At 49.9% G+C, this 24839-nt stretch overlaps 2 protein-coding genes across 4 annotated transcripts; both read right to left on the bottom strand.

The window, feature by feature from the left end:
* Positions 1 to 402: 402 nt before the first annotated feature.
* Positions 403 to 5546, bottom strand: pcolcea (procollagen C-endopeptidase enhancer a). Its single transcript, XM_067257554.1, has 9 exons — positions 5359 to 5546; positions 4085 to 4193; positions 3451 to 3709; positions 3100 to 3224; positions 2521 to 2657; positions 1769 to 2118; positions 1605 to 1682; positions 1141 to 1311; positions 403 to 780 (listed from the first exon to the last, which is right to left on the bottom strand). Exons 1-9 carry the CDS (start codon positions 5451 to 5453, stop codon positions 650 to 652), a joined length of 1455 nt encoding a protein of 484 aa, XP_067113655.1. The 5' UTR covers positions 5454 to 5546; the 3' UTR covers positions 403 to 649.
* Positions 5547 to 8608: 3062 nt separating this feature from the next.
* Positions 8609 to 19865, bottom strand: LOC136962766 (period circadian protein homolog 1-like). Of its 3 annotated transcripts, none has more exons than XM_067256645.1 (20): positions 19737 to 19865; positions 18391 to 18981; positions 17563 to 17816; positions 17229 to 17350; positions 16847 to 17048; positions 16496 to 16690; positions 16186 to 16264; positions 15976 to 16082; positions 15671 to 15824; positions 15100 to 15391; positions 14693 to 14807; positions 14244 to 14391; positions 13724 to 13842; positions 13369 to 13545; positions 12582 to 12899; positions 11274 to 12385; positions 10909 to 11110; positions 10483 to 10657; positions 10193 to 10343; positions 8609 to 9981 (listed from the first exon to the last, which is right to left on the bottom strand). In XM_067256645.1, exons 2-20 carry the CDS (start codon positions 18708 to 18710, stop codon positions 9673 to 9675), a joined length of 4551 nt encoding a protein of 1516 aa, XP_067112746.1. In that variant the 5' UTR covers positions 18711 to 18981; positions 19737 to 19865; the 3' UTR covers positions 8609 to 9672. The 3 variants fall into 3 exon arrangements, with proteins under 3 accessions (XP_067112746.1, XP_067112747.1, XP_067112748.1); XM_067256646.1 differs by having other exon boundaries at positions 14693 to 14804; XM_067256647.1 differs by lacking the exon at positions 19737 to 19865 and having other exon boundaries at positions 18346 to 18392.
* Between the last annotated feature and the right edge of the window lie 4974 nt (positions 19866 to 24839).

Genomic DNA, 24839 nt, shown 5'->3' with positions numbered 1-24839 from the left:
TGCAACACCTTCCCCAGAATTATTAAAGTTTTTCATATTCAAGATGAATTGGAGGAGTTATAAGCAACAGCCATAGTAACAAAGTATGTCTTTACTGTCATTACTTAAATGTCATTTTTCCTGCTTGATAATGCATAGTATGTGTAATGTGAACAACACCTGTTTTCTAATATTTTCTTTTTCGACATGGTGTTCTTGACTCTTGACCCTCAAGTCATCCAAAACTCGCGAGATTACGTTCTGAGAGCCTACCATTGCATGACGAAGCAGGAACATTTCAGAAACAGTAATATCTGTGACCACACGGTGGCGCTGTTGGATCCATAAATCTGTCTCCCACTGCCTCAAGCAGTAAGCACTCACAGTTATACTGACTAAGCCGAATAGTTGATAAAACATATATTTCCGTGTCTTATGGTTTATTTTATTTAACATAAATTACAAACACAAGGCCTGACATTTGCATGAGTATAAAACATACAAAAATAATACCATATATGGTGCCGATATTGTGATTAAAACTGTCATGTGATTCTTGTAAGGTAACATCCTTTTTTGGGGGGGGAAACGTGGCTTTGGTTGTCATGGCAATTATAAGCCAGTATTCTTTCTGGTCTCGGACTGGCGAACAGTGTGTTTGAGCGTCGGGTTAGCATGGTTGGTTGTTGATGTTGTTCAGTAGTTTGTGATGTTGGTCTTTGTATGGAGCGGTGAAGGCTCCAGGGTTTAAGGTGCCGCGACCGTCCTCATCCACCTGACCCATGATGATGTAGTTCATACCTGAGGAGGAAGCAGATTCACGCACGTTTTGTAAGTGTGTAAGCTGATGTGGCAAGTGTGTACTTTCTTCTTTTTTTTACATTTACATTTAGTCATTTAGCAGACGCTCTTATCCAGAGCGAGTTACAGAAAGTACAGGGACATTCCCACCGAGGCAAGTAGGGTGAAGTGTCTTGCCCAAGGACACAGCGTCAGTTTGCATGACCGGGAATCGAACTGGCAACCTTCGGATTACTAGCCCGATTCCCTCACCGCTCAGCCAATGACAATATGTTTGCATATTCGTCTTCGTTTGAGTGTCTCTGGATCTTGTGTGTGTGTGTCGGTGTGTGTGTCTAGTGTAACAGGGGACTCCAGTACCTTTACGCAGTAGAGGACACTGTTTGCACGTTGATGCCAGTTTGACCGACATGGCCTCTCCTGCCTGGGTGATGGTCAGTCTGCCTGCCTTGTAGGTCCTGATGATGGACACGCTGACGCTAAAACCGCCCTGAGGGCTTGGAGTTATGGCCATCACCTTCCCTGTGAGCACTGGCAGAGAGAGAGAGGAATTGTTTTAGTTTTTTTGAATAATGAGAACGAGAAGAGAGATAAATACATTTGAATACATTTACATTTAGTAGACGCACTTATCCAGAGCGACTTACAGTAAGTACAGGGACATTACCCCCCGAGGCAAGTAGGGTGAAGTGCCTTGCCCAAGGACACAATTTAATTTCGCATTGCCAGGAATCGAACCGGCAACCTTCTGATTAATAGCCTGATTCCCTAACCGCTCAGCCATTTGACCCCCATTCAATACAGCTGTCTGGAGTGTAACTCACCAAATTCACTGGCGCAGAAGCTGATCTTGATGGTTCCATCTCTCTTACAGGCCTTGGCACACATTGGGTTCAGGGGGACTGGGGGAACCAAGGAAAGATGTCACACACACGTCACACGCACACACACACTGCTGTGACCGCATCTGTTCCTCAGCCCCTCTCACCTGTCCTCCGGCCGTTTGGCCTCTTCACCACGACCCTCCTCCCCCCGGGGGGTGCTGGCCCCAGGGGCCTGACTGGTTCAGGCTTGGGCTTCTCAGGCTGGCGTTTGGGGGCCACGTATGGGGTGGTGGTGGTGGTGGGCGGCAGGGTGGTGGTGGTGAGGGCCGGCCGTTGGGGTTTCTCGGCAGGTTTGAAGGGAGCGGAGTCCAGGCGGGGCCCCGTGCCGCGGTCCATCGTGGGGACGTGGGAGCCGCGGGCGACGCTGCTGTAGGTCGCCATGAAGCCGTCGGATGTCACGCTCAGGTCCGAGGCGAACTGCACCAGGAGCACGTTGCCGTTGGTGACGATGGTTCTGCGGGCGGAGACAGAGACGAGGGTGGAGTCACGGGTGGGGGTTTGGAATGGCGAGCAGTAGGGTCGATACCTATGTCAGCAAACCACTGAGATATCCCCACCCATGACTGGCATCAGAGCAGAGGGTAGTGTTAGCATATCGACAGATAAAAACAGTGTTCCCACTAATGTTCAAACAAACGTCATCATGTAAGGTGATAATATATGCCCCTACGCAGGCCATTTGTTGACGTGGAAGGGTTAACAGTCGGCTAACGGATGTCAGACATGAGCAGGGGTCATGCGGGGTCAAGGGCGGGGTCAGGGGCGGGTTCAGGGGCGGGGGCGGGGTCAGGGGCGGGGTAAGGGGCAGGGTCAGGGGCGGGGTTAGGGGCGGCAGCAGGGCGGAGCCTATACGTACGCAGGAGGGACGTCTCCGCAGAACTTCCCTATACGCCGAGAATCGTCCTTCTCCCCGCCGTTGAAGAACGCCACGTAGTCGAAACGACAGTAGGAGTCGGCCTCCAAGTCAAACTTTCCAAACTTCACCTCAATGACCTAGCACACACACACATATATGTATACACACACACAGACATACACGTTACAAACACCTAACCCACCAAGAATGAATGAATGAACCACGAATTACAATGAAGACGAGACACAAGGAATTACAATCAAACCAACAAGGTTATACATCGGGAAGACTCAACACCCGGATGTCAGGTATTATGATGTGTACCATCCCTACAATGGGGTCAGATGGCTGAGCGGTTAGGGAGTCGGGCTATTAATCAGAAGGTTGTTGGTTTGCTTCCCGGCCGTGCCAAATGACGTTGTGTCCTTGGGCAAGGCACTTCACCCTACTTGCCTCGGGGAGAATGTCCCTGTACTTACTGTAAGTTGCTCTGGATAAGAGCGTCTGCTAAATGACTAAATGTACGACGGTGTCAGTGTCGCTAACGCTAGGAGCAGGGGGTGATGGGAAATGACGAACCCTGTCGGGTTCCACCGTGATGAGCCAGGAGCAGCTGATGCCTGCAGGGTAGTTCTTGTCGGGCCAGTTGGGGGTTTTGATCTCACCCTGGGACTTGGTCATTTTACCTCCACAATACTGGTCCTCTGAAACCAAACACACGAGTTAGTCAGGAGATTCCCTCACACTTACACACGTGCACAGGTAACACACACGCATGCACACACACGCACATGGGTGGGTACTAGCACACACATGAAGATACACTCATTCACACACACTCACACACAAACGCACACACACCTCCAGGTTTCCACGTGCTTCAAACACCTGTCAGCTTAACGCATACGTTTAACGGACGCTTTTTTTTACCGTCCACGTGGGGTCGGACCCCGTTAAAGTAGGTGAGGAAACCGCGGCCCCCGTTGCCCTCGTCAGAACCCATCTCCAGCATCATGGTGTTGGTGGTGGAGATCAGGGAGCCGGGGCGGAAGGTCCCGCAGAAACGCCCCAGCTTCTGCACCATGTTCGAATGCCCGTTGTACACGTCCAGGTAGTCATAGCGACAGAGCGGGTCGGCTTCCAGGTCGAAAATGCGGAAGGAGAGCATGACCACATTGCCTTCTGGGACCTGGAGTTCAGAGAGGAGAGAAGGAGAGCATGAACACATTGCCTTCTGGGACCTGGAGTTCAGAGAGGAGAGAAGGAGAGCATGAACAAATTGCCTTCTGGGACCTGGAGTTCAGAGGGGAGAGAAGGAGAGCATGAAGACTGCGAGAGAGAGGAAGAGCATGTTTTTTTTTGGGGGGGGGGCTATTGGTGGGAGGATGGCGGTTTGGGGGGGAGTAAGGGGGGAGGATAAAGGGGAGGATGAGGGGGTTGGGGGGTAGTAAGGGGGGATAATAGGAGGGTGGGAGGTATTGAGGGTGGGTTGGAGGGTACTGAAGTGAGAGGATAGAAGGAGCACAGGGGGGTTGGGGGGTACGAAGGCAGGTCAGTAACTCACTGTGATGCGCCAGACGCATTTGCTGTTGGGTTTGTAGTGGCTGGGGAACGCCTCACTGCCCAGGAAGCCAGAGTCTGCCACCAGGTCTCCTCCACAGTGGAACACGGGCCTGGGAAGAGCCAGCAAGCAGGGTCGCCATGGAGACACACAGAGTCAACAACCGTTTACTGTAAGAACTACCGGCTCTTTCCGCAAACAAGACAGGCGTACAGGTGTGAGTGACACACATACACACACATAAATACAGCTATAGCTCACTTCCTTAAGAGGTTTTCAGTAAATCCCCACAACTGCCTGCTGTTATACCTTCTCTGGGCTGGTGTCAGTTTCAGGGGAATGAGGAGAGGGTGAGGGGGGTTGCAGACAGGATGGAGACAGAACAGTTAGTAGAGGTTAATGTTTCCTTGACTCGAGCTTCCTACAACTTTTCCCTTTTCCAATACCCCCCCGCCCCCCCCCCCCCCTCGCTGATCCCGTCTGTGAGAGACAAATGTAAACAAAATAAGGGTCTGGAAAAATCACATCCAAGACAGACATAAGAGTTCAATAAACTGCTTGTAAACCCTCGTGAACTCTTACAAAGCAAAACAAAAGAGTCAACTATCATTGTGGAGGGGGGGTTGGCCGTTGTATCCAGTATGTTTTCCAGGACTCGAGCCAAATCCATTGAGGCTAGCTCAGACATACGCAAATATTTCTCCGATTAGTTGAAACACTTCCCAGAATCACACAAAATAGGAGGTCCGTCCGGAAGACCCCAGCAGAGACGGAGGCCAGGCTACCAGATAGCCTATCAGCACAGCAGAGACAGAAACCAGCCTATGAGAGCCAAGATCCCCAGCAGAGACAGAGATGAGAGCCAATAAGCCTTGTTCTAAGCCCTGATCAACCCCCCGGTCAGATAGACAGGGTCCAAACATCTGGGGGGGAGCTCCACTATGGTGGGCTACTCAGGAAAGAACAGGAAAGAACAGGAAAGACCAGGAAAGACCAGGAAAGTACAGGAAAGAATTTCCAAACACAAATACAGGAAACTTCTTCCAAACAGAGTGCACTTTGCTCCACAGTAAACTATTGCTAAGATATAATGTACATCCAAGGGATACACAATCCTGACAAAAGTAGCGAATGACGATGCATCTTTCTGGATGTTTCCTACGCACACGCTCCGCAGCCATCCAATCAGAGACACACCTCTCAGCACAGACGCGATTCACAACAAACACAGCAAGCCCAGATCCATGACAGCAAGCCCAGAGCCTCGGGCATCTTACCTGGTGTAGTTGGTTCCCGCTTGGCCCTGAGCCCAGCCCAGAGACAGAGACAGGAGCAGGGAGAGAGCACAGACAGCGACCTCACTCCTCATCATGACACACGCAGCGACAGAGACAAGAGAGACAGATGAGAGTACGGAGAAGAGGTGAAGGATAAGGGGGAGGGAGGATCTGGAGGGGCGGAGAGAGAGAGAGAGGGAGAGAGAGAGAGAGAGAGAGAGAGAGAGGGAGAGAGAGAGAGAGAGAGAGAGAGAGAGGAACGAAGGGAGCTGTGAGAAAAGGGGAAGGGAGTGAGGGAAAAGGATCAAAAGAGAGAGAGGGATGGTGAAAGTGTCGAAAGAGTTTGAGAATCGAGCTGGCTGAGATGACGCGAGGCGAGGGGGAGGGGAGGGTTTAATTGCTACCAGATGCTGTCAACGTGAACACAGGCCCCAGTACAGCAGAGGGGAACCACAGGAAAGAGGAGCCAGGAGAGATGTAGGGTCTGGCATCTCACAGGGGCAACACACACTGCCTGGGGAACACACACTGGTGTCAAGGCTCAGGCAGAACTCAGATAGCATCACGTACAAACACTATCAGGCTTTATAAATCAGGTATTTAGAGCTGGGGGAGGGATGGGAGAGAGGGAATGATGGAGGGAGGGAGGGACTTAGTGGAAGAGAAGGAGGGAGGAAAGGGAGAGAAGGAGTGGGAGGGACGGGGGTTGGGGGGGCTGGAGGGAGCTGGAGGGGGCTGGAAGCGACAGGGGGGCTGAAGGGTTCTTGGAGACCTGGGGGGGCAGGGAGGATAGGTTCCCTCCCTCCATGGTGCTCTGCTGCCCACATTTCAGGGGCCTGCAGCGGCTGCTTTATAAAGCCCATTAAACCACCAGATTCATGGGGGACGTCACAGCAGAGGCAGGATCAAAGCCAGGAGACAGGGGCACCTCCACCCCCTCCACCCCCGTCTCAGTCTGGCTTCACTGGGACACTGTCTCCACTTACAGGTGGGAAATCACTCAAACAAGGTTCTAATACCAACAGATTATTTATCTGAACTGCTTGAAAGTATGGATTCAGTATAGGGGCACTCTGTGAAGCAGAGAACAGCAAACATGCTGCTGCGGTAGTTTTTACAATGTGAGCCTGTGCTTGTGAACGCATCTGTAGTTCCTGTGTGATAGTTGTGTAGTGTGTCTGGTGCTTGTTACTAGCTGACATAGAGGCTGAAGGTCTGATAAAAGGCCCAGAAAGAGCAGGAATGTAGTTTGTGTGTGTGGGGTGTGTGTGTGTGTGTGTGTGTGTGTGTGTGTGTGTGTGTGTGTGTGTGTGTGTGTGTGTGTGTGTGTGTGTGTGTGTGTGTGTGTGTGTGTGTGTGTGTGCGAGTGTGTGTGGGAGTTAAAATGACCCCACTGTAACACCTGGCTGGAATCCAGAGCTGCAGACCTCTGCCACGACTCCAGAACAATCCATCACAATGCACTCACATTCCTGACAGGGATCAGGAACAGCAGCAGGGGAGCCTGGGATTGGAGGGAGGAGGAGTGGGGGAGGGAGAGGAGGGAGGGTAAGGGAGGGGAGGAGAGAGGAGGAGTGGGGGAGAGAGAGGGAGAGGAGGAAGGGTAAGGGAGGGGAGGAGAGAGGAAGAGTGGGGGAGAGAGAGAGGAGAGGATGGAGGAGATAGGAGGAGTGCTCTGAGCAACACAGAGCTGGTAATTACACAACACCACAAGGCAGAGCTCTGTTTGGGGGTGGGGGGGGACGTAGTTAACTGTAAAAACAATGATTATTCACAGCTTAGTATCAGTCTGGGCCCACTCTCTTTCTGAAAATGTGTGTATTCCATCAGGCTCAGAGAAGAGACAAGGGAGGAAAGCTGAGAGGCAGAAGAGGAGTGATGAGAGGAGGACTCACTGGGCAGAGCACATATCACACAGCCTGAGGCCCATCTCCACACATCTTCCCCTCTCTCCCCATGCAATTTGTGTCTCTCTGTAAGTGTTTCTGCCCAATAAAGGCATAATAAGGCCAAAAATACCCATCCTCAGCCTTACCCTCAGCCTCGGCCTCACACGAAAGACTTGCAGACCTCTGAACGTGTGTGACTGTTTACACAACGATTGTGAACCCATCTCTCCTCTGTCATTGTGGTGTCTCTCTCCCCAGCTGTAAGGGAAGATCACTGGCCACCACAAACCGACTGTGAAAAACAACAACCCTCAACAACTAACACAGGAACGACACACACATTCAATATGCAACAGTGGATAACCTGATTATTCAACCGCTGTTCAGAAGGGGTTGACTTGGCACGAACTGGACAGTGAGTAGATTACCCACTGTGAGGGACTGATGAGGGGGAAATATTGAAAGTGAGATGGTTAGTGTGAGGCATGGACTGAAGGAAAGTGTGTAACTCAGTTTGACCAGACCAACTCTTGTCCACCAGACTCTGTGCCAGCAAGGACAGCAAACATCTTCTGGGAACTGTTGTGTTTGGGCTTAGACCACAGCCTCTCTCCTTCAGGCTGAAGCAAGGGTATTTATTATCTAACTTCACACTAAATATCTTATTTTTTCCCAGAAATGTTGAAGATCGAGATGGTCAGTGTGTGGCATCTGCTGAAGGTCAGCGAGGAAGGTTCTGAGGACTTGGTTTTGTTGCCCAGTTCTCTGTGGGTGGAGATGACACATTTCATGCCAAAGATGTCTCCCTCCTCTTATTCCTCCTCCCCCCCTCCTCCTCCTCCACCCCTCCCCCCCTCCTCCTCCCCTTCACCCCCCTTCACCCCCCTCCCTCTCCCCTCCCTCTCCCCCCCTCCCTCTTCCCCCCTCCTCCTCCTCCTCCGCCTCTTCCTCATCATCATCCTCCTCTTTCTCCCTCGGCCAAGCCAGTATCTTTACACAAGCACTTCGGAATGTTCTAATGCATGTTTGAACTCTATACCGACTCCAGACAGAGAGAAACAAGGGGTATAGAGAGAGGGGGAGAGAAGATGGGGGGGGTCAGATGGCTGAGCGGTTAGGGAGTCGGGCTAGTAATCAGGTTGTTGGTTTGATTCCCGGCCGTGCCAAATGACGTTGTGTCCTTGGGCAAGGCACTTCACCCTACTTGTAGATGTATGATGTAGACTGAGGTTTACTCAGGAACAAGACACTGGTGGTCTTCATAGGACTGCAATGACACTGTGGGGTCTGGTCGCCCCCTAGAGGCCTGAGATGGGACAGCTTCTCTGTGCCACCTCATGACTAAGGCTTACAGACAAAGACAGGATTAATTAATTTTATTTCAGGTCCACAGAATGACATAAAACATATGACTGAATGAATAAAGACAAAGAGTGAATAGTTTCTGAAGAGTACCTGTAACAGGGAAAACCACATGTCCAGGTATGGGTTAAAGCACCAGAGATTTGAGAGACGGGGGGGGGGTGAGGGATGTCTGACAAGGAATGCATCATTAAGCTCAACCATCAAACCATCCACACAACACCTGGGCCTTCTCCTCACGTCACTGTCCAAGCGACAACATCCAACTGCTCCGTTACCATGGGAACGAACGTCCACCCCCTTAACTCTTCACCCCGCTCCCATAAAATACATTTTAAAATAAAATAACAAATAAACATCCATAACAAAGTTAGGTATCAAATACGGTTTTGTGGAAATGACAGGTGGGAATGTGATTCATGTACTAGTATCTTTAGCTATTGACTGGAAATGAAGAAAACACAAACATGACAATAAAAGGACTACAAAATGATGGCAGTGTGATATTATTCTCTTGAATATGTACTGTAAAATACAGTATCATAGAATATTTGACATTACTGTGGAAAATTCCCTACAATATCATTATTATTCTAGCAAACAAATTCTTCAACATGAATTTGTGAAATGTACATATACAATCATAGATTTGACAGCTTTTTCCAATATGGACATTGGATGGATAAAGTCTATTGCGTTGATACGGCGCAAAAAACTTTTAAACGATCAAATTGTAGATTCTTTAGGAGAGAGAAACCAATAACATACAAACAGTTTACAGTCGAAAGACGACCAGACACTTCGTGCCAATAAAAATAATATTTACAAAATATTTTTCCTCTTTTTTTAACATTACACAAAATACATAACATACAATACAAACAGTATTTTTATATACAGTGCGTAACATTTCTACACATTTACTGTTCATTTTGCTCATAATCTCTCCTCATGGACGTTGTGTCTTATCAGAGATACATTTACATATCCAAAAGGCCCCGCTTCAAAGGGGCTTACATATGTACAAATACAGGGGATGAATCCATAGGCTGCTCAATTATCCTCAGTCTTTTTTTCCAATCGCCATATCCGTGACGGATGAGGTCACCTCAGACTCCTCCCCCCGGGCCAACTGTCTCTTAGCAACGAGGTTCGATTCCCCAGCGACGGCTTTGAGCGTCTCCTCCGACCGGGCGGCCCGTGCCTGCAGGGGGGTCGGGGAGGAGGTGTGGGGGCCCCTGGGGCCAGGGAGGCCCTTGGTGCCTGGAGTCCTGTCCTCCTGCAGGGGGAGGTCCCCCGTCAGGTCCATCTCCTGAAGCTCCGCCTCCAGGGGCGGCCGGGCAGAGGAGGAGGAGTCACAGCCTGAACAAGACTGAAGACAGGAGGGAGGAGGAGGGAGGAGGGATGAGGAGGAGAGAGGAGGAGGGAGGAGGAGAAGGAAGAGGGAGAAGGAGTTTGAGAAAGTTGCATGTAGTATGTACGCGTGACCTTCATTTACTTATAAACCCTCCAGCGATCCTGCGATCCTGCAGAGGTGGACATGCTGACAACATGGTCACAGTAGATCTGTAAGAGGGACTCACGCTGATGTTGATGGCCGGGGGGAGCCCTCCTGTACCCATCCAGGGGTGCACCTGTGCCAGCTCCCTCCTCTGCTCCTCTGTGAAGTGAGGCTGCTTCTTCTGCATGGCCCTCAGAACCTGCCGGTCCTCTCTCAGGACTGTCTCCCTGTCCCTGTAGACACAACGCAACACACAGCACAGTTAATATACACACACACACACACACACACACACAGTTAACATACATACAGACACACACACGGACACAGAGATGGGTCGAGGGTCAGAGGTCGGCTGCTGGGCCCACTCACCGGGTGGGCATCTGGTAGGTCATCATGACCTTCTCGTCCGTGTTGGCCATGAGCAGCCAGATGGGGTCCTGCAGGACGTACTTCATCAGCTGGGCCTCTTCGCCCACCGCCTTGTGACCGTGCTCGTTCTCCGACGAGTCAATGCTGCCGAAGTACTTGCTGGTGTTGCTGCTTCCTGAGGTAACAGGAAGTCACGAGTCACTTCCTGGCTTGGGCTCTGAAAGTGTGTGTGTGTGTGTTTGTGAATGGCTGCATTATCGAAGAATACAGCGTCTAGACTGTGTGTGTGTGTGTGTGTGTGTGAGAGAATCCAGTCTCTCTCTCCATTACACTAGATAAGCATCAAACGTTCTGTTCTGGTGTGTTCTGTTCTGGTGTGTTCTGTTCTGGTGTGTTCTGTTCTGGTGTGTTCTGTTCTGGACTTACTGGTTCCGCTCCCTGAGGTGCTGCAGCCGTTAGAACCGGACCCTGAGGACCCGGACGACCCAGTCCCGGAGCCCGAGGACCCGGAGCCCGAGGACCCGGAGCCCGAGGCGGCCGAGCCGGTGCCTGAGCAGGCATCCTCCTGGAGCAGCAGGTCCAGCAGGTCGCTGGAGGTGGACATGGCGTCAAGGTCATCAGCGTCGGCCTATCAGAGGACACGGAACACAGACAGGGAGGATTACAGAACACCTGCGGCGAATCGGCCGGAGACTTCTTTACGTAAAAAAAAAAAAGGTGTGAATAGCGTGTTTAGAGAGCAGCCGATCAGGGTTCATTTGCTGTCCTTCACATCGGTCGTTAAAACTCACGTTGTCGTTCTCTTTGTCCTCGCCCGCCCGCATGCTGCTGCCGCGAGCGCCGGAGCCCTGCGCCATGGCGCCCTGCTTCCCCGGCCAATCCTGAGCGGCCACCCCAGGAGGGGGCGGCGTCTGCAGCGCCCCGGTCGCCATGCCTTCCTGGCGGTTGCTGGGCAACTCCTCCAGCTGCAGCAGGTTGAGGGGGGAGGAGCATCGCGACTGGAACAGGGGCGAGTCAGTGCCCTCCAGAGGGGGCTGAGCCAAGTACTGGGGGGTGCTGGAGCGAGAGAGGCCCCCTTGGACAGGGTCCACAAGGGGCATGGTGGGGGCCTGGGGCCCCAGGAGGGGGCTGGGGTAAGGGAACGTCGGGTTGGGATTCCAGAAGTGTTGGGGCATGAGAGGCAGGGCAGGGTTGAGGAGGGGGGGTGAGGGGTTGAGCTGGGCCACCGCAGGGTTCAGCTGAGGCATGCCCAGGTTCAGGGGAGGCATGGCGGGGTTGAACTGGGCCAGAGCCGGGTTGAGCTGGGCCACGGGTATGGCCTGGGGGAAGGGCGGAGGGGCCTGGTTGAGTTGCGAGAGCGCGGGGTTCAGGTGAGGCATGGTAGGGTTGTACTCCGGAAGGCCCGTCTGGAGGTGAGGGAACATGAGGTTGGGCAGCACCACCATGACTGGCGGGGCCATGGGGAGGGGGAACTGGGTGGCGTGTAGGGGGAACTGGTAGGCTGCTTGGGGGTTGGCGCTGGCCATCTGCAGGCTGGGGTCCAGCCCCGAGTGAGCCAGCAGCTGCTGGGAGACGGAGGGGAAGAGGGGGTAGAAGGGGAGGACCCCAGGAGGGTAGGCCGCCCCAGGGGGGGGCAGGCTGGCCTGGGAGGCCACGGAGGTGGGCCAGGAGGAGGAGGAAGTCAGGGGCCCCTGCATCATGAGGGGCTGGCCGGAGGGGAACATGCAGCGAGGGTGTCGGCCTCCTCCCTGCCTTCTGGAGCCGCTGTTCATCCCAGAGCCGGCCAGCGGGCCTGGGTAGCTGGCACGCAGGGAGCCCTCCTGCTGGTGCTTCAGACGCTTGCCCCCGCGGCCACGCCGCCGCCCGCTGCCCCCTGCTGGGTAGTCCTGGGAACTGTGGACTCCTGAAACACGAGAGAACCATAGAAGGTTGGTGCTGAGTTGAAAAATACGAAATAAATATACATGAGTGGGAAAAATATGGAAAACTACATTTAACGGCCGCTTCCTCAGTTATTAAAAACACCTGCCTCACCCACATTTGAAAAAAACTAAAGCTCCCTCCCACATACACCCCTCCACCTCCCCCTCCCAGCGTACCTTTGGGCGTGGCGGTGTGCCCGCGCAGGGAGCCAGGCTCAGGTTCCAGGGCCGTCAGCTGGCTCAGGTCTCGGAAGCGGCTGAGGAACACCTGCTCCTCCTGCTGGGTGTGGGCCGACAGCACCTCCTTGGTCAGCCCCACGTGGGCCGAGCCGCAAGCCGGCCTCCGGCCCTCCCTCTCCGGCTGGGCCGCCTGGGCGGCGGGGCTGGGGGGAGCGAGGCTGGCCGCGGGCGGGGGCTGGGGGGTCGCGGAGCTGTGGTTAGCGGCTGGGGCAGTGGTGGTGGGGGTCACCGGTGGCTCCTCCATCATCACGATGTCTGCCAGAGAAGAAACGGATAACAGGAAATGTAAGACGGAGGGGGGAGGAGCGAGGGGAGATAACGACAGAGAGAGAAAAAGACTGATAGAGAGAGACAGATAGAGAGAGACAGAGACTGAGAGAGAGACAGATAGAGAGAGACAGAGACTGAGAGAGAGACAGAGAGAGAGAGACAGAGACTGAGAGAGAGACAGAGAGACAGAGACAGAGAGAGCGAGAGAGAGACAGAGAGACAGAGACAGAGAGAGCGAGAGACTGAGAGAGAGACAGAGAGAGCGAGAGACAGAGAGAGCGAGAGACAGAGAGAGAGACAGAGAGAGCGAGAGACAGAGAGAGAGACAGAGAGAGCGACAGAGAGAGCGACAGAGAGAGAGACAGAGAGAGCGAGAGACAGAGAGAGAGACAGAGAGAGCGAGAGAGGAGGAAGCGGGACAGGAAACAGAGCGGGAGCTGGGCAGGATGCTGACCCGACTCTGGAGGTTTCTTGTCTCCCACGTGGACGATGGTGCTGCTGAAGCTGCACTGGGACGTGACAGACACCACGCTCTCGGCCTTGCAGTGCAGAGCCAGAGGGCTGAGGGGGTGGCTCGGGCCGGGCTGACCCACTTTGGAACCGTCCGGAACGCCCACGGCCGCCTCCAGGTCTGCGGAGAAAATAAACGCAGAGTTAGCTTCCGTCTCGGTTCCACCCACTGACAGGAAGTGAATATTTCAACTAAGCTTGCGATTCCTACCCTCTCTTTCTCTTTCTCTCTCAATCTCTCTCTCTCACTTCTTCCTCACACTCTCTCTCTCCCTCCCTCGCTATAAGTAAGAAGGTACCTTTGGCCCCCCCCGACAGCTCCCTCTGCTTGTCGTCGTCCGAGGTGGAGGAAGTGGTGCAGGAGGACGAGCCACACTTCCTCTTCACCGTGTTGGGTATGTTACAGCTGTCCAGGTACCTGCAGACACCAAGGACGGGAGCTAGGTCACACACTGACACCACCATCATCATCACCATCATCATCATCACCACCACCATCATCATCATCATCATCACCACCACCATCACCACCACCATCATCATCATCATCACCATCACCACCACCACCACCATCACCACCACCACCATCACCACCACCATCATCACCACCACCATCATCACCACCACCATCATCACCACCACCATCATCACCTTTCCAAGGGGGCTAGTACATCCACATTGGATGTACTAGTCCGCTGGACTTTCTGTGTGACCCTTTTTCGCCATTTATTTTATCCCTTTGAATGAAAGCGTCTGCGAAAACAACTAAAGTGTGGAACGTCAAGGTAACCCTCCTCAGGAGACGGGACAGCCACGTACCGTATGATGCTGTCCAGGCAGTTGACCTGCTGGTAGGAGTAGCTGGACGCAGGGTCCCTCCTCAGGGGCTTGGAGGGCCCCGCTGGGCCCCCCACTGGGCCCCCCACTGCCGGCTCCCTGCTGATCTTCTCTGTCTCCACCAGGGCTCCTGAGAGGGGGGCAGGGGGGGTTATTTATTTAGGGAACTTGTTCATGAGAAGTTCGTGTAAAATCTATTTAAACAAAACAGACAACTATTTATCATACAAGATACATACAACACACACACATCACATCGCCTGGTTAGATCTGCAGAGATTGATATCAATATTTTCTATATATCTATCCATCCATCAAATCACCCACCTATTCATCCATACATCCCTGTTACATAACAAAGACAGGCTGAGTGATTCAGCCATCTGAATCACTGGTGTTCAGTGAGAGCAGACTGGCGGCTTGGTTCTCACCGGTGCTGGCGTGCTTACGGAGGGGCTTCCTGCTCCTGGACTCCATGAACACCTGCTGCCCGCTGCTCTTCACCATGTGCACGTCCTTACACATCTGCTGGAAGGTCATCTGCTGCTGGAACGACACACAGGATGGGAGATGAGGAAGGATGTGTGTATGAGTGTGTGTGAGTGTGTGTGAGTGTGTGTGAGTGTCCTCTGTTCAGGCTGTTGTCCTCAGTGGTGTTGCTAACCGGGGGGGGGAGAGGATTCACCGGGCTTTAGTGTTGGCAGGGGCCCACTTACTGTTATTTACCCTAGGAAATGAGTGCTAATCTGTAACGTGGAGACATTTCACACAGCCCAGGATCATTTCATTTCGAGCCATCTCCGTCCCTCACTCTTCCAGCACTCCTGGGGGAACTCACCGGGCTGTGTGTGTGCGCCTCGTGCTTGGAGTGGCTGTTGCTGTTGCGGTCGGAGCCGTGACGGCGGCGGCGGGGCTGCTGGGAGCCGTGGCTGCTGCAGGTGGGGCCCCCCTGGGAGCCGTGGCCCCCCTGGGAGCCGTGGCCCCCCTGGGACCCGGGGCCCTGGGACCCGGCGCTGTGCACCGGCTGCACCAGCACACGGTGGATCTGCTCGCTCAGCCGGGGGATCTCCGGGGACATGGGGCGCGTCTCCGCCTCCTTGGGGGTGAACACGTCCTCGTTCAGGGGGCTCCTGTTAGAGGGAGGGGGGGTGGGGGGATGAGGAACAGTAAACACAAGGTACTTTAACGACTGGACAACAACAACGACATGAATATTCATCGTAATAACGTGTTAAGCAGACGGTTTTTATCCAAAGGCACTTACAAAGGGGGATTTGAACCCATTAACCTCTTGATCTGCAGTCAAATGCCCTACCGCTATCCCCCACCTTTCAAAAGGACGTGACTAAATGGTAACCTTTCTGCTCACGAACCCAGAAGCGAGCCCAAAGCGAGGAGGTTTGACTTACGTTCGCACTTTGTGTCGCCCCACAATGAAGGCCACCTTCCTGCTCCAGGGGTTGACGAAGGATGACCAGGAGGTGTCGATGGTCAGGTACTCCCCGTTACGCGCACAGATGCGCAGGGGGGAGTGTTCGAACGGCTGGCCGGCCGACTGCAGAACTAAGGGGGGGGGAACCAGACAACAAAGTATTCACGACTGACACCTGGTCGACATCCAGCTTTCGTTGAAAGGAGGTGTAACAAGTGCAAGAGAAGAGATGAGATTGAGAGAATATATATAAGACAAAGCCAGAGGATAGGATGGACTCACTCTTCTTGTGGATGGCTACCATGACAGGCCTGTCGTCGGGGTGTAGGTACATGAGTACGGGGGTCCCAACCAGATCTTGGGGCAGGTAACCAAGCAACGGTACAGCCCTGCAACACACAGCAACATGACTATACTGTGCTTCTGCATTGGGCCTATTCAAACACAGGAAGCTTTTAGAGCTTTAATGGCTGATCGAGCCGTTCCGCTGACCTCTCGTCCACCTCTTGGAAGAGACAGCTGGGGGTGTGGCTGGTGGTGAAGATCCTCTTGTCTGCAGGGATACGGGGTGCTGAGAGAGAGAGAGAGAGAGAGAGAGAGAGAGAGAGAGAGAGAGAGAGAGAGATTTACAGAGAGGGTTACATAAGGACAAACTGTCCTACAGATGAAGAATTCAGCAGGTAGACGTCATTTCCAGCAGTCTGTTAGTGTTCAGGTGAAGAACCCGTTGACAGGGTTGACAGGTCTCTGTGGTCGCTGTAACTGTGACGGTCAGTGTCTCCTGGGGGCTCGGGGGGCCTACCTTCGTATCCTGAGTGGACCCTCTCAGCGATGAGCAGGCAGCAGGGCTGAGGCTGAGACATGTCCGAGTCTCTCAGGGTCAGCTGGTAGGGGGTGAGGCGGAAGGGGTACAGACGCACCTCGCCCTCGCTGTCCCGCCCCCGGCGGATGCGGCAGAACATGGACTTCTCCTGGGTGCAGTCCACGGGGGACGTCACTTCGGGGTGGGAGGAGGAGAGGCGGGCGTTAGAACCACCACATGGGGATCTCCTGGGTTCTCAGGTGAGATTTGTTTTTTTTCTCTCTCCAAGCGATATCCAGGTGAGCGCCACCCAGGTGTCTCGGGGGGGGGGGGGGGGGGGGGGGGACTCACCAGAGCCGGTGCAGGAGGCCCAGGGGGGCAGGCGGCAGGGCGCCGTGCTGCTGTAGAAGGTGCTCACATCCTGGGGGGCCAGGAGCTCAGAGAACAGCGCCCCCTGGAGCCTCTCGGGTTTACAGCGCAGCATGGAGGAGGCCTGGGGAGAGATGTACACCACCTTGCCCGACAGGAAGGACACCCCAATGGAGAACGTGTCCTGGAAAGGAAAGATGGCCGACGAGCACAAACGCATCAGTAGGTATCGAGACATTCTTCTGCTACACCTTATTTCAGAACTATTTATGTCTGATAAATAAAATGGAGCCTAAATGTTGGGAAGACTCTATAGATTCTGATTATATCATTAAAGTTAAAATGAACAGTTGTAGTGTCTTACGGTGTTCTGGAGTGTGTATTCGGAGGTGATGTTGTCCAGTTCGTCAGTGGTGAAGGCCGAGAGGTCCAGACTGCAGCCATGAGTCTCCTCCACACTCCACTGGTGATAATATTCTTGGTTAGCTAGAAAAAAAATATTCGAAAAAGGATAAGAAAAACACTCTTTCGGGAAGCGAAAAACTGATCATACTGACGAATTGTAATGACGAGAGTATTAATCTAGTAGCAGATTACCAAGTTTAGAGCATGACTCCCACCGTAGTTTCTCCAAGGGAATGAATAAAGTACCTATCTATCATACATACATAGTATACATCCCTCCCTCCCTCCCTCACCTCTGACTTGTTTGACACAGTTGAGGGCGTACTGCAGGGAGGCCAGGGTGCTTGAGCGGCCTTTGCCCCTGTGGTCCGCCGGGACCCGGATCTTCAGCTCCTTCAGGGCCTTGAGCAGCTCCCTCTGGGTCTGCAGGCGGGCCGGCTGGTCGCTGCTGCAGCCCGAGGTGGAAGGGTTGTCCTGCTCCGAGCTGCAGCTCAGGAGGCTGTAGGCCATGGAGCTGTTGGGGGGGGATGGGCTGTGCGAGTTGGAGCTGACAGATGGACAACCATATGTTTTATTATCGCCGTCCAGACTGTTTTGATTTTGACTCAACATTTTCATCTGGGTTTTTTTTTTTGTGTCAATACGGTGCATGTGTGTGTAGCCAGTGGAGAGAGACAGATGGAGAGTGAAGGGTGAGTTACTCGTGTTGAATCTCAGTATTTCTCATGTGCCTGGTCTCATTTAGCTACCTGACTTTTTTTGTGACGTTTACGTTCTGTGATGTTTAGGCTCTATGACGTTTAAGCTCTGTGATGTTTAAGTTCTGTGATGTTTAAGTTTTGTGATGTTCAGGCTCTATGACGTTTAAGCTCTGTGATGTTTAAGTTCTGTGATGTTTAAGTTTTGTGATGTTCAGGCTCTATGACGTTTAAGCTCTGTGATGTTTAAGTTCTGTGATGTTTACGTTCTGTGATGTTTAAGTTTTGTGATGTTCAGGCTCTGTGATGTTTAAGTTCTGTGATGTTTAAGCACTGCGATGTTTAAGTTCTGTGATGTTTAAGTTATGAGATGTTTACGTTCTGTGATGTTTAAGTCCTGTGGCAGTCAGTGGCAGTCATCACCTCTTGCTCTCTGTGGTCTCCATGGCAGAGTCTTTCCCATTGTTAGAGCTGCAGGTGGACGCCTCACGCCCCATGTGACCTTCGACCTCCCTCTCGGCCGAGTCGTTTCCGCTGGAATTGGCATCTGTGTCGTCACAGGTAGACGGCGCAGGACCCCTGGGGGAGGGAACCCCTGGGGGTCGCACTCGCTTCCCATTGGCAGAGGAGCTGCCAATCAGTCCAAGGGAGCCCGCCCCCTCCTGTCTGCCCAGTGCACCCTCTTCACTGCAAACACCACTAGTGTCATCTCTAGGAGTGGTGTATGCAGTATCATCACTCATAATAATCAATGAGTGATATACAATTGATCTTTGACAATGATTATCTTTTGATAGGTTTGGATAGTGCTATCATTAGATCAGAGTGTTTACGCGCAAAAACGAAGAAAAGGATATGGATATAAGATTGGATTTCCTCTTTGGATTTTTCGTCTGACAATGTTGATAGTATTTTCATCCCATCAGTATCTAATAAAGCTGATGAAAAAATAAAAGTTGGGAAAAATAAATCTCGGAACCTCTTGGAACTTCTGTGACTAGGCTGACAGAACCACTGCAGAAAGAAACAAAAATATTTCGGTATCAATATTTTGTATATCTGTGCCCAATGTTATCATCAGGATGCATTATTGAGTTATTACTTCCTGCCTACACAATTATTGCTGTCTCCCATAACACAAATAGCCTACCATATAACCTGCCGGATGTAGGTAATAACCAAGTTTTATTACTATTACTGTTACTACCCACAACTTCAGCTTGCTCGAGTAAATCCCCAACAAGTTCACAACAATGTCAAATCACAAAAACAACAAAGATTTGTGCTAATTGCGAATTACATTGCTGTTAATCGAATCAATACCATAGGCTGCTAAAGCTGTGTGCTACAACATGCGTTTGAACAGATTGACACCAGGGGACACCGGCTTTGAGACTGTTGACGACAGTGAAAGCAACGTGCATTAAGATGGGTTGGGGTTGGGCTTCGGCACGACACATGTCAGGGCTGATTACATTTTGTTTAGAGAAATTACTTGTTGGGTAGTTACAAATCAAAACAATCTTATTCCAAATTATATAAAAGACATTCTAATAGTTATATCTTTTAGAGGCTTCCAATATATACGCAGCCCTTTCTCTACCTAGATCAAGACCAGTCCCTGCACATTCCATACGTAAAGCTGATGTCCACGTTATGAATCTGAACAATTCTTTATTTTAAAGGTTATTCCAATGTTTCTTAGTCAATTAATCGTCTAGTTCTTTAACTTGTCTACTAGTAACCTACTCAAACAAATGCAGACTCACCTTTTTGGAGAAACAGATATTCGTGAGCTAGTTATCACTCCTCAAAACTCATCTACGGTGATGAATTCGACAGTTTGGAAATCATATAAATCTTTGAAACTCGAGGTAGCGTTAAGTCTCTAGTCCTTGCATGTCTCTCATGTTTATGGTCTGCTTGTATACACTGCACATTTTCTTCGTCCGACTCAGCACGCAAAAACACACGTGAATTGAATGATTTGAGATACATTACTGTGATTGGTCCAGAATGGTCTTAAACCCCACCCTGTTCCAGTATAGCACGCCCATCTAAAAGTTCATTGGTTGAGTAGGGCGGTGCCCATCTTGCACGGGGCTTTTCTGTCACGTTGCTCTGGCGATGCACCTCAGTATATGGGCATGTCCAAATAATCTCATCCCGCATGTTTCGCATGTTTCTGGGTATAATTCATCGTGTCCTTGCCCCCTTTACTTTCCTCCTAGTTTCATGACTTTTAGCCTTAAAGTCTTAAAAGCTCGTAACGCAACGTGGAAAAAGTGAAGGTTTGCACCCAGTTCTAATTAAAACTATTCAACTAGTGGACATTTACTTAATTCTTAATAGTCTGACCAAAGAGGTCTTAAGAATCACAGAGTACGTAGGCTACACGGAAATATAAAGACACATGAAACGTTTGGCTGAACCGTTTTCTACAAGCGTGGCTGTTGCGGTTATTATCCCGTGGGTAGGCCTATGTTGGTGTTACCAGTCTGGCCCAGAGCCAACGGCTCTAGTCTGGTCTTAAAAACTGTACTGTAGCCTACTTATGTTTATTCCAAATATACTGGCAATCGCGTGCACACACACACACACAAACTCACAGTCACTTATTGAGTGACAGGGTTTAAGAGTTTATGCCACAGCCCCCTCCACTTTCCTTTATTAGCCTATCAAGAGACTGCTAGATTGTAGTAATGATAACCTTATTACTCATAAGACTATAGTCGATTGTGGGCTATTCATGAATAAGAGGCCTTTATTGTTTCGCGGCCCAAGTAGTGGATCTGCTTCGATTCCAGCTACTCTCCTCCGCGTGCTTCCACCACCTACCCAGCAGCACTGCTCTGTTGGGACAGGACAGCCTCGTGGGCGCTCTGCGTGTGGCTCCGTATCACTGTGACACGCCACCTTTACAGTTTCTCAGGTATTTTATGTAGACTACCCAGTGAATTATGTTATTATATCTTAATGTGTGTAGACATAAATGATATTGCAATTTGATCAACGAACCAAGTATATTGCATTTATGGATTGTTTTAACGCGTCCTTTCTGTCCTTTTTTGCATGTCGCTTTTATCCTAAGCGACATGCAAATGATGCACATAGAACGTGCAGAAAACCAAGGACCAGAAAAGGGTCGTTCTAACATAATTGAAGTGGTTAGAGCCTTAGAACGTTGTGTACTGTTTGATCCTGTGTAGTGTGATATACATCCACATGCTGCCGCTCGTGTCCATGTGTGTGGGGCAGCACCGCATGTAGCAACTACACTTGTCATCAACGTGATGGTAGTTTAATAAAATTAATAAAATTAAACTCTGTATCGTATAAAAGCTTTAGTGAATGGCATGTGTATAGACGCACTTTGTGTTATCTATATGTTAATATCATATATCAGATTTTCGAAGAAAAAAAAACATTTAAACAAACTTAGAAGTCACTTGTGTTTTGGACCCATTTTTTTCATTGGTTTTATTCAGTTTTATGTCGTCATGGTAATCAAACAGCCACCCACACAGCCACATCACACACGGAATATTCCTAAACTGGGGTAATAAACACAAGTCATCATCATCGTTGTTTTTCCAATATAGATATATTTCCATGATGTTCATCAATATAATAAGACATTGATAGATTCACACTACAATTATGTACTTTTCCATTAGTTTCCTCTGTTGCATTGTAATCCACCGTGTTAGATTCCAAATCCCTTACCAAATAAAAACAAGAAATGTATCAATAGGTTAACAAAAAATAAACAAGAATACACATTTCCCGTGATCACCCAGTCTAGTCCCTCCAGTAAGCCTTGGCCAACAGGGGACATATGAGTTCTTATTCCCAAAACCCCGGACCCAAAAGAAAAAAGAAAATAGTTCCCTCCCTAAAATAAAAATAATTTAACAACACAGAAATCTGGCGCAATTCATGACATCAGTCTAAACGTACTGAACATATGGTTTAACAGGATGGTAAAAATACCATCTCAGTTTCCTGACCTGTCTAATAGGATTTACATAGAAAGTCTCTATTGTCTTTTTCTTCTTCTTCTTCTGTCCAAAAGTACAAGCACGCAAGCCACTGACGTAATTCTAAAGTTATCAGTAACTTAACACAAATCAAAAGGGGAAACATTTGGTCCAGATCATGTGATTTCGGTGTGAACGGACAGAGCGTTGTTCGTTTACGATCAAACTCGGAGCGTGCAGTGTCTCAAAAGGTTCCCTCCTGTGATGAGATCACTCCACGCCTCTTTAGGTTGACATAAAAACAATGATCTCTACCGTTTTAGATTTGAGCCGTCCCCACACCCACCCCACCAACTGAATACCTAGAATACAACAGAAAAAGTGTCAGTTCGTTGAAAGATGCACGCGTCCTTTCTTACAGAGAAAAAGCAACAGAAAGAACACTCACATACACCAATTTTGACAGTTTTTTTTTGTATTTGATTGGCTGAGCATTCTTAGGACAACCCTTGAATTAGTGAGTAACACTGGTGTCCTACCCCCACCAGTGTAAAGTCACTCCAGTAGACTGAGAACGTGTTAACTCCAGTGAGAGGTGCCATTGACTATTTATAGTAACCCCTCGAATGTTTTAAATTGGCTGAAATTCCAAATTTGACTTGTTTTTTTTAAATCTTCAACTAGATTTCGATGGAAATTTTTATATCTCCTACCTGAGGAAATTGGACCCCCTTCCCCCAAAAACACCCCACACTACGACACCAAACAATACAGATAATTTTTTTTTTTTTTTGCTTTTTGTTTTAACAGCTATAGTTCAAGTTTATACTTTGTTTTATTTTGAAATCGTCAGCACTACAGACACAAAAAGAGGAGTTGTGCTATTTATAAGATATAGGAGCATATGTCTGAAGATTTGTTACAGGTTAAGGTAGCTCTCCAGACCTGGACGGACACTACACTCTTATGAGGGAGGACTCAGGAGAAGGTGCTAAAGCACGTTGTGCTTGGGGGGTTTGGGTTTCTATGGCAAATTTAAAAATGTACATTTAGATCTCCGTGCCTTATCCAGTGTGATGAACTGGGTAACTAGGTCTTTTGAATAAAGGGTATGAGCTCTCAAAAGTAGGGGAGGGCGGTTGCTGTTCAAGTGATTCAGGGAGAACGTGTCGTGTCCCTTGACTTGTTTTTGATGGCAGTTGGCAGTATAAAGCAAGAAAATCTGGTCTTTGGTAATATTCCTGTGTATTAGTTTTGCTCTATTTAGGGAGAACACTGGGGAATGGGGCATTCTAAGGCCATTTCTTTTCAAATGAGAGCATGTGTGAGTGAGTGTCTGTATGTGAGTAAGTGTAAGTGTTTGACTGTGTGTGTGTATTTGTGTGTGTAAGTGTATGTTGTTGACTGTGTGTGTGTAAGTGTGTGTGTGTCTACCGGTGTGTGAGTGTGTGTGCCGGTGTGTGAGTGTGTGTGAAAGTTGGTTGGAGTTCTCTGCCCACAAAGATTAGGATTAAAAAGGCAAATCAGAGCAGTGTTGACTGTTCTGCTCTATACGCACCCTCCTACACACACACACACACACACCCTCCCACACACACACACATACACTTACACTATTAAGTTGTCATAGTAACAGCTTGCCCTACCGTCTAGGTCAAAGCGGCCTAATCTGTCAGGATAAACCAGGGATATTCCCAAAACAGGCAGAGCTCCTCCAACACACACACACACACACACACACACACACACTGGAGGATCGTTGAAAGGGGAAAATATCTATAGGTGTACCTACAATCACAATGAGTGTTTTCTTTGATTGAGGATAGATTGAGAAACAGGGTTTTTTGTATGTGTAGAGCAAGCTAGAGCATCTATTAAGACCAAACCAGTAAGGGCACCAATGAGAAAATAATTGAGAACAGAAGCCTCTCCCTAGTTGCTTGGCAGTGCGTAACTTACAGAGCTGACTTGCAAAAAATACACTCACACATACAAGACACACAGAGATTGAGAAGCTTACTGCTAACAGCAATTAGTTAAATCCTGATTGCACTCTCTGTATCTGTCTGTTTCACACACAAAAAAAATATACTATATAAATATACTCTATTACTATGGTTACAAAAGAAAAAGGCAGTAACTAGGGAGACACAAAAAGAGAGAGAGAGAGAACCACTGCAACAGCTAAACGTTCATTCCTGTACGTGTTTTGGAAATGGAAGATGTTTCTCGTAACGTTTCTTGGAAGGCTGGCTACAGTGCTCAACTTCTGACAGCAAATCCCCGACAATATGAAAGATGCGACCACAGGGCCAATTCACCGACTAGTCGAGCAATGTTTTTTTTCTTCCGGATTATAGCCTGTTTGCCATTTCTTTTCCTCATTTCTCGTCCGTTTTCGGACTTGTACCCTCACTGAGAGTAAGGCAGGTGTGCTCGTCAACAGCTGAGGCTTCGCTGCATGTGGTTCTCTCTCGGCCGGTCAGACGTTTGACCAGCCCAACAGCGCCATCAAAAACAAGGACATTTGTGCATTTGAAACCGCTTCCCCTTATTCATTTAGCCACTCCTCCTACACAAAAGTAAAAACTGTGTGAGGATAGTTTGGCCCTCAAAATCTCCAAAGAGTTGGTTTGTAATTGATCACTATGAGACTAAGGCTTGTCTGTGTCTCAGATTGGGAGTGCCTGAATGAGACACCTATTTCAAAACACAGCATTGATATCTGTCACCAGTTTGTACAGCTACAGTTTTTTTCCCCCCAGGTGTAAGTATCAGTTACAAGTCTATGTCCGCTGTTTGTTAGCAATGACATCACCGTACGATTGGAGAAGAGTTAGAAAAATCTAAATAATTCCAGATGTTTAAACATGAGCCAATTGGACATGGTCA

This window comes from Osmerus mordax, chromosome 19, assembly GCF_038355195.1.
Source record: "Osmerus mordax isolate fOsmMor3 chromosome 19, fOsmMor3.pri, whole genome shotgun sequence".
Taxonomy (NCBI): Eukaryota; Metazoa; Chordata; class Actinopteri; order Osmeriformes; family Osmeridae; genus Osmerus; species Osmerus mordax.
The sequence above is the reverse complement of the archived record's forward strand: the minus strand, read 5'-3'. Positions and strand labels throughout refer to the sequence as shown.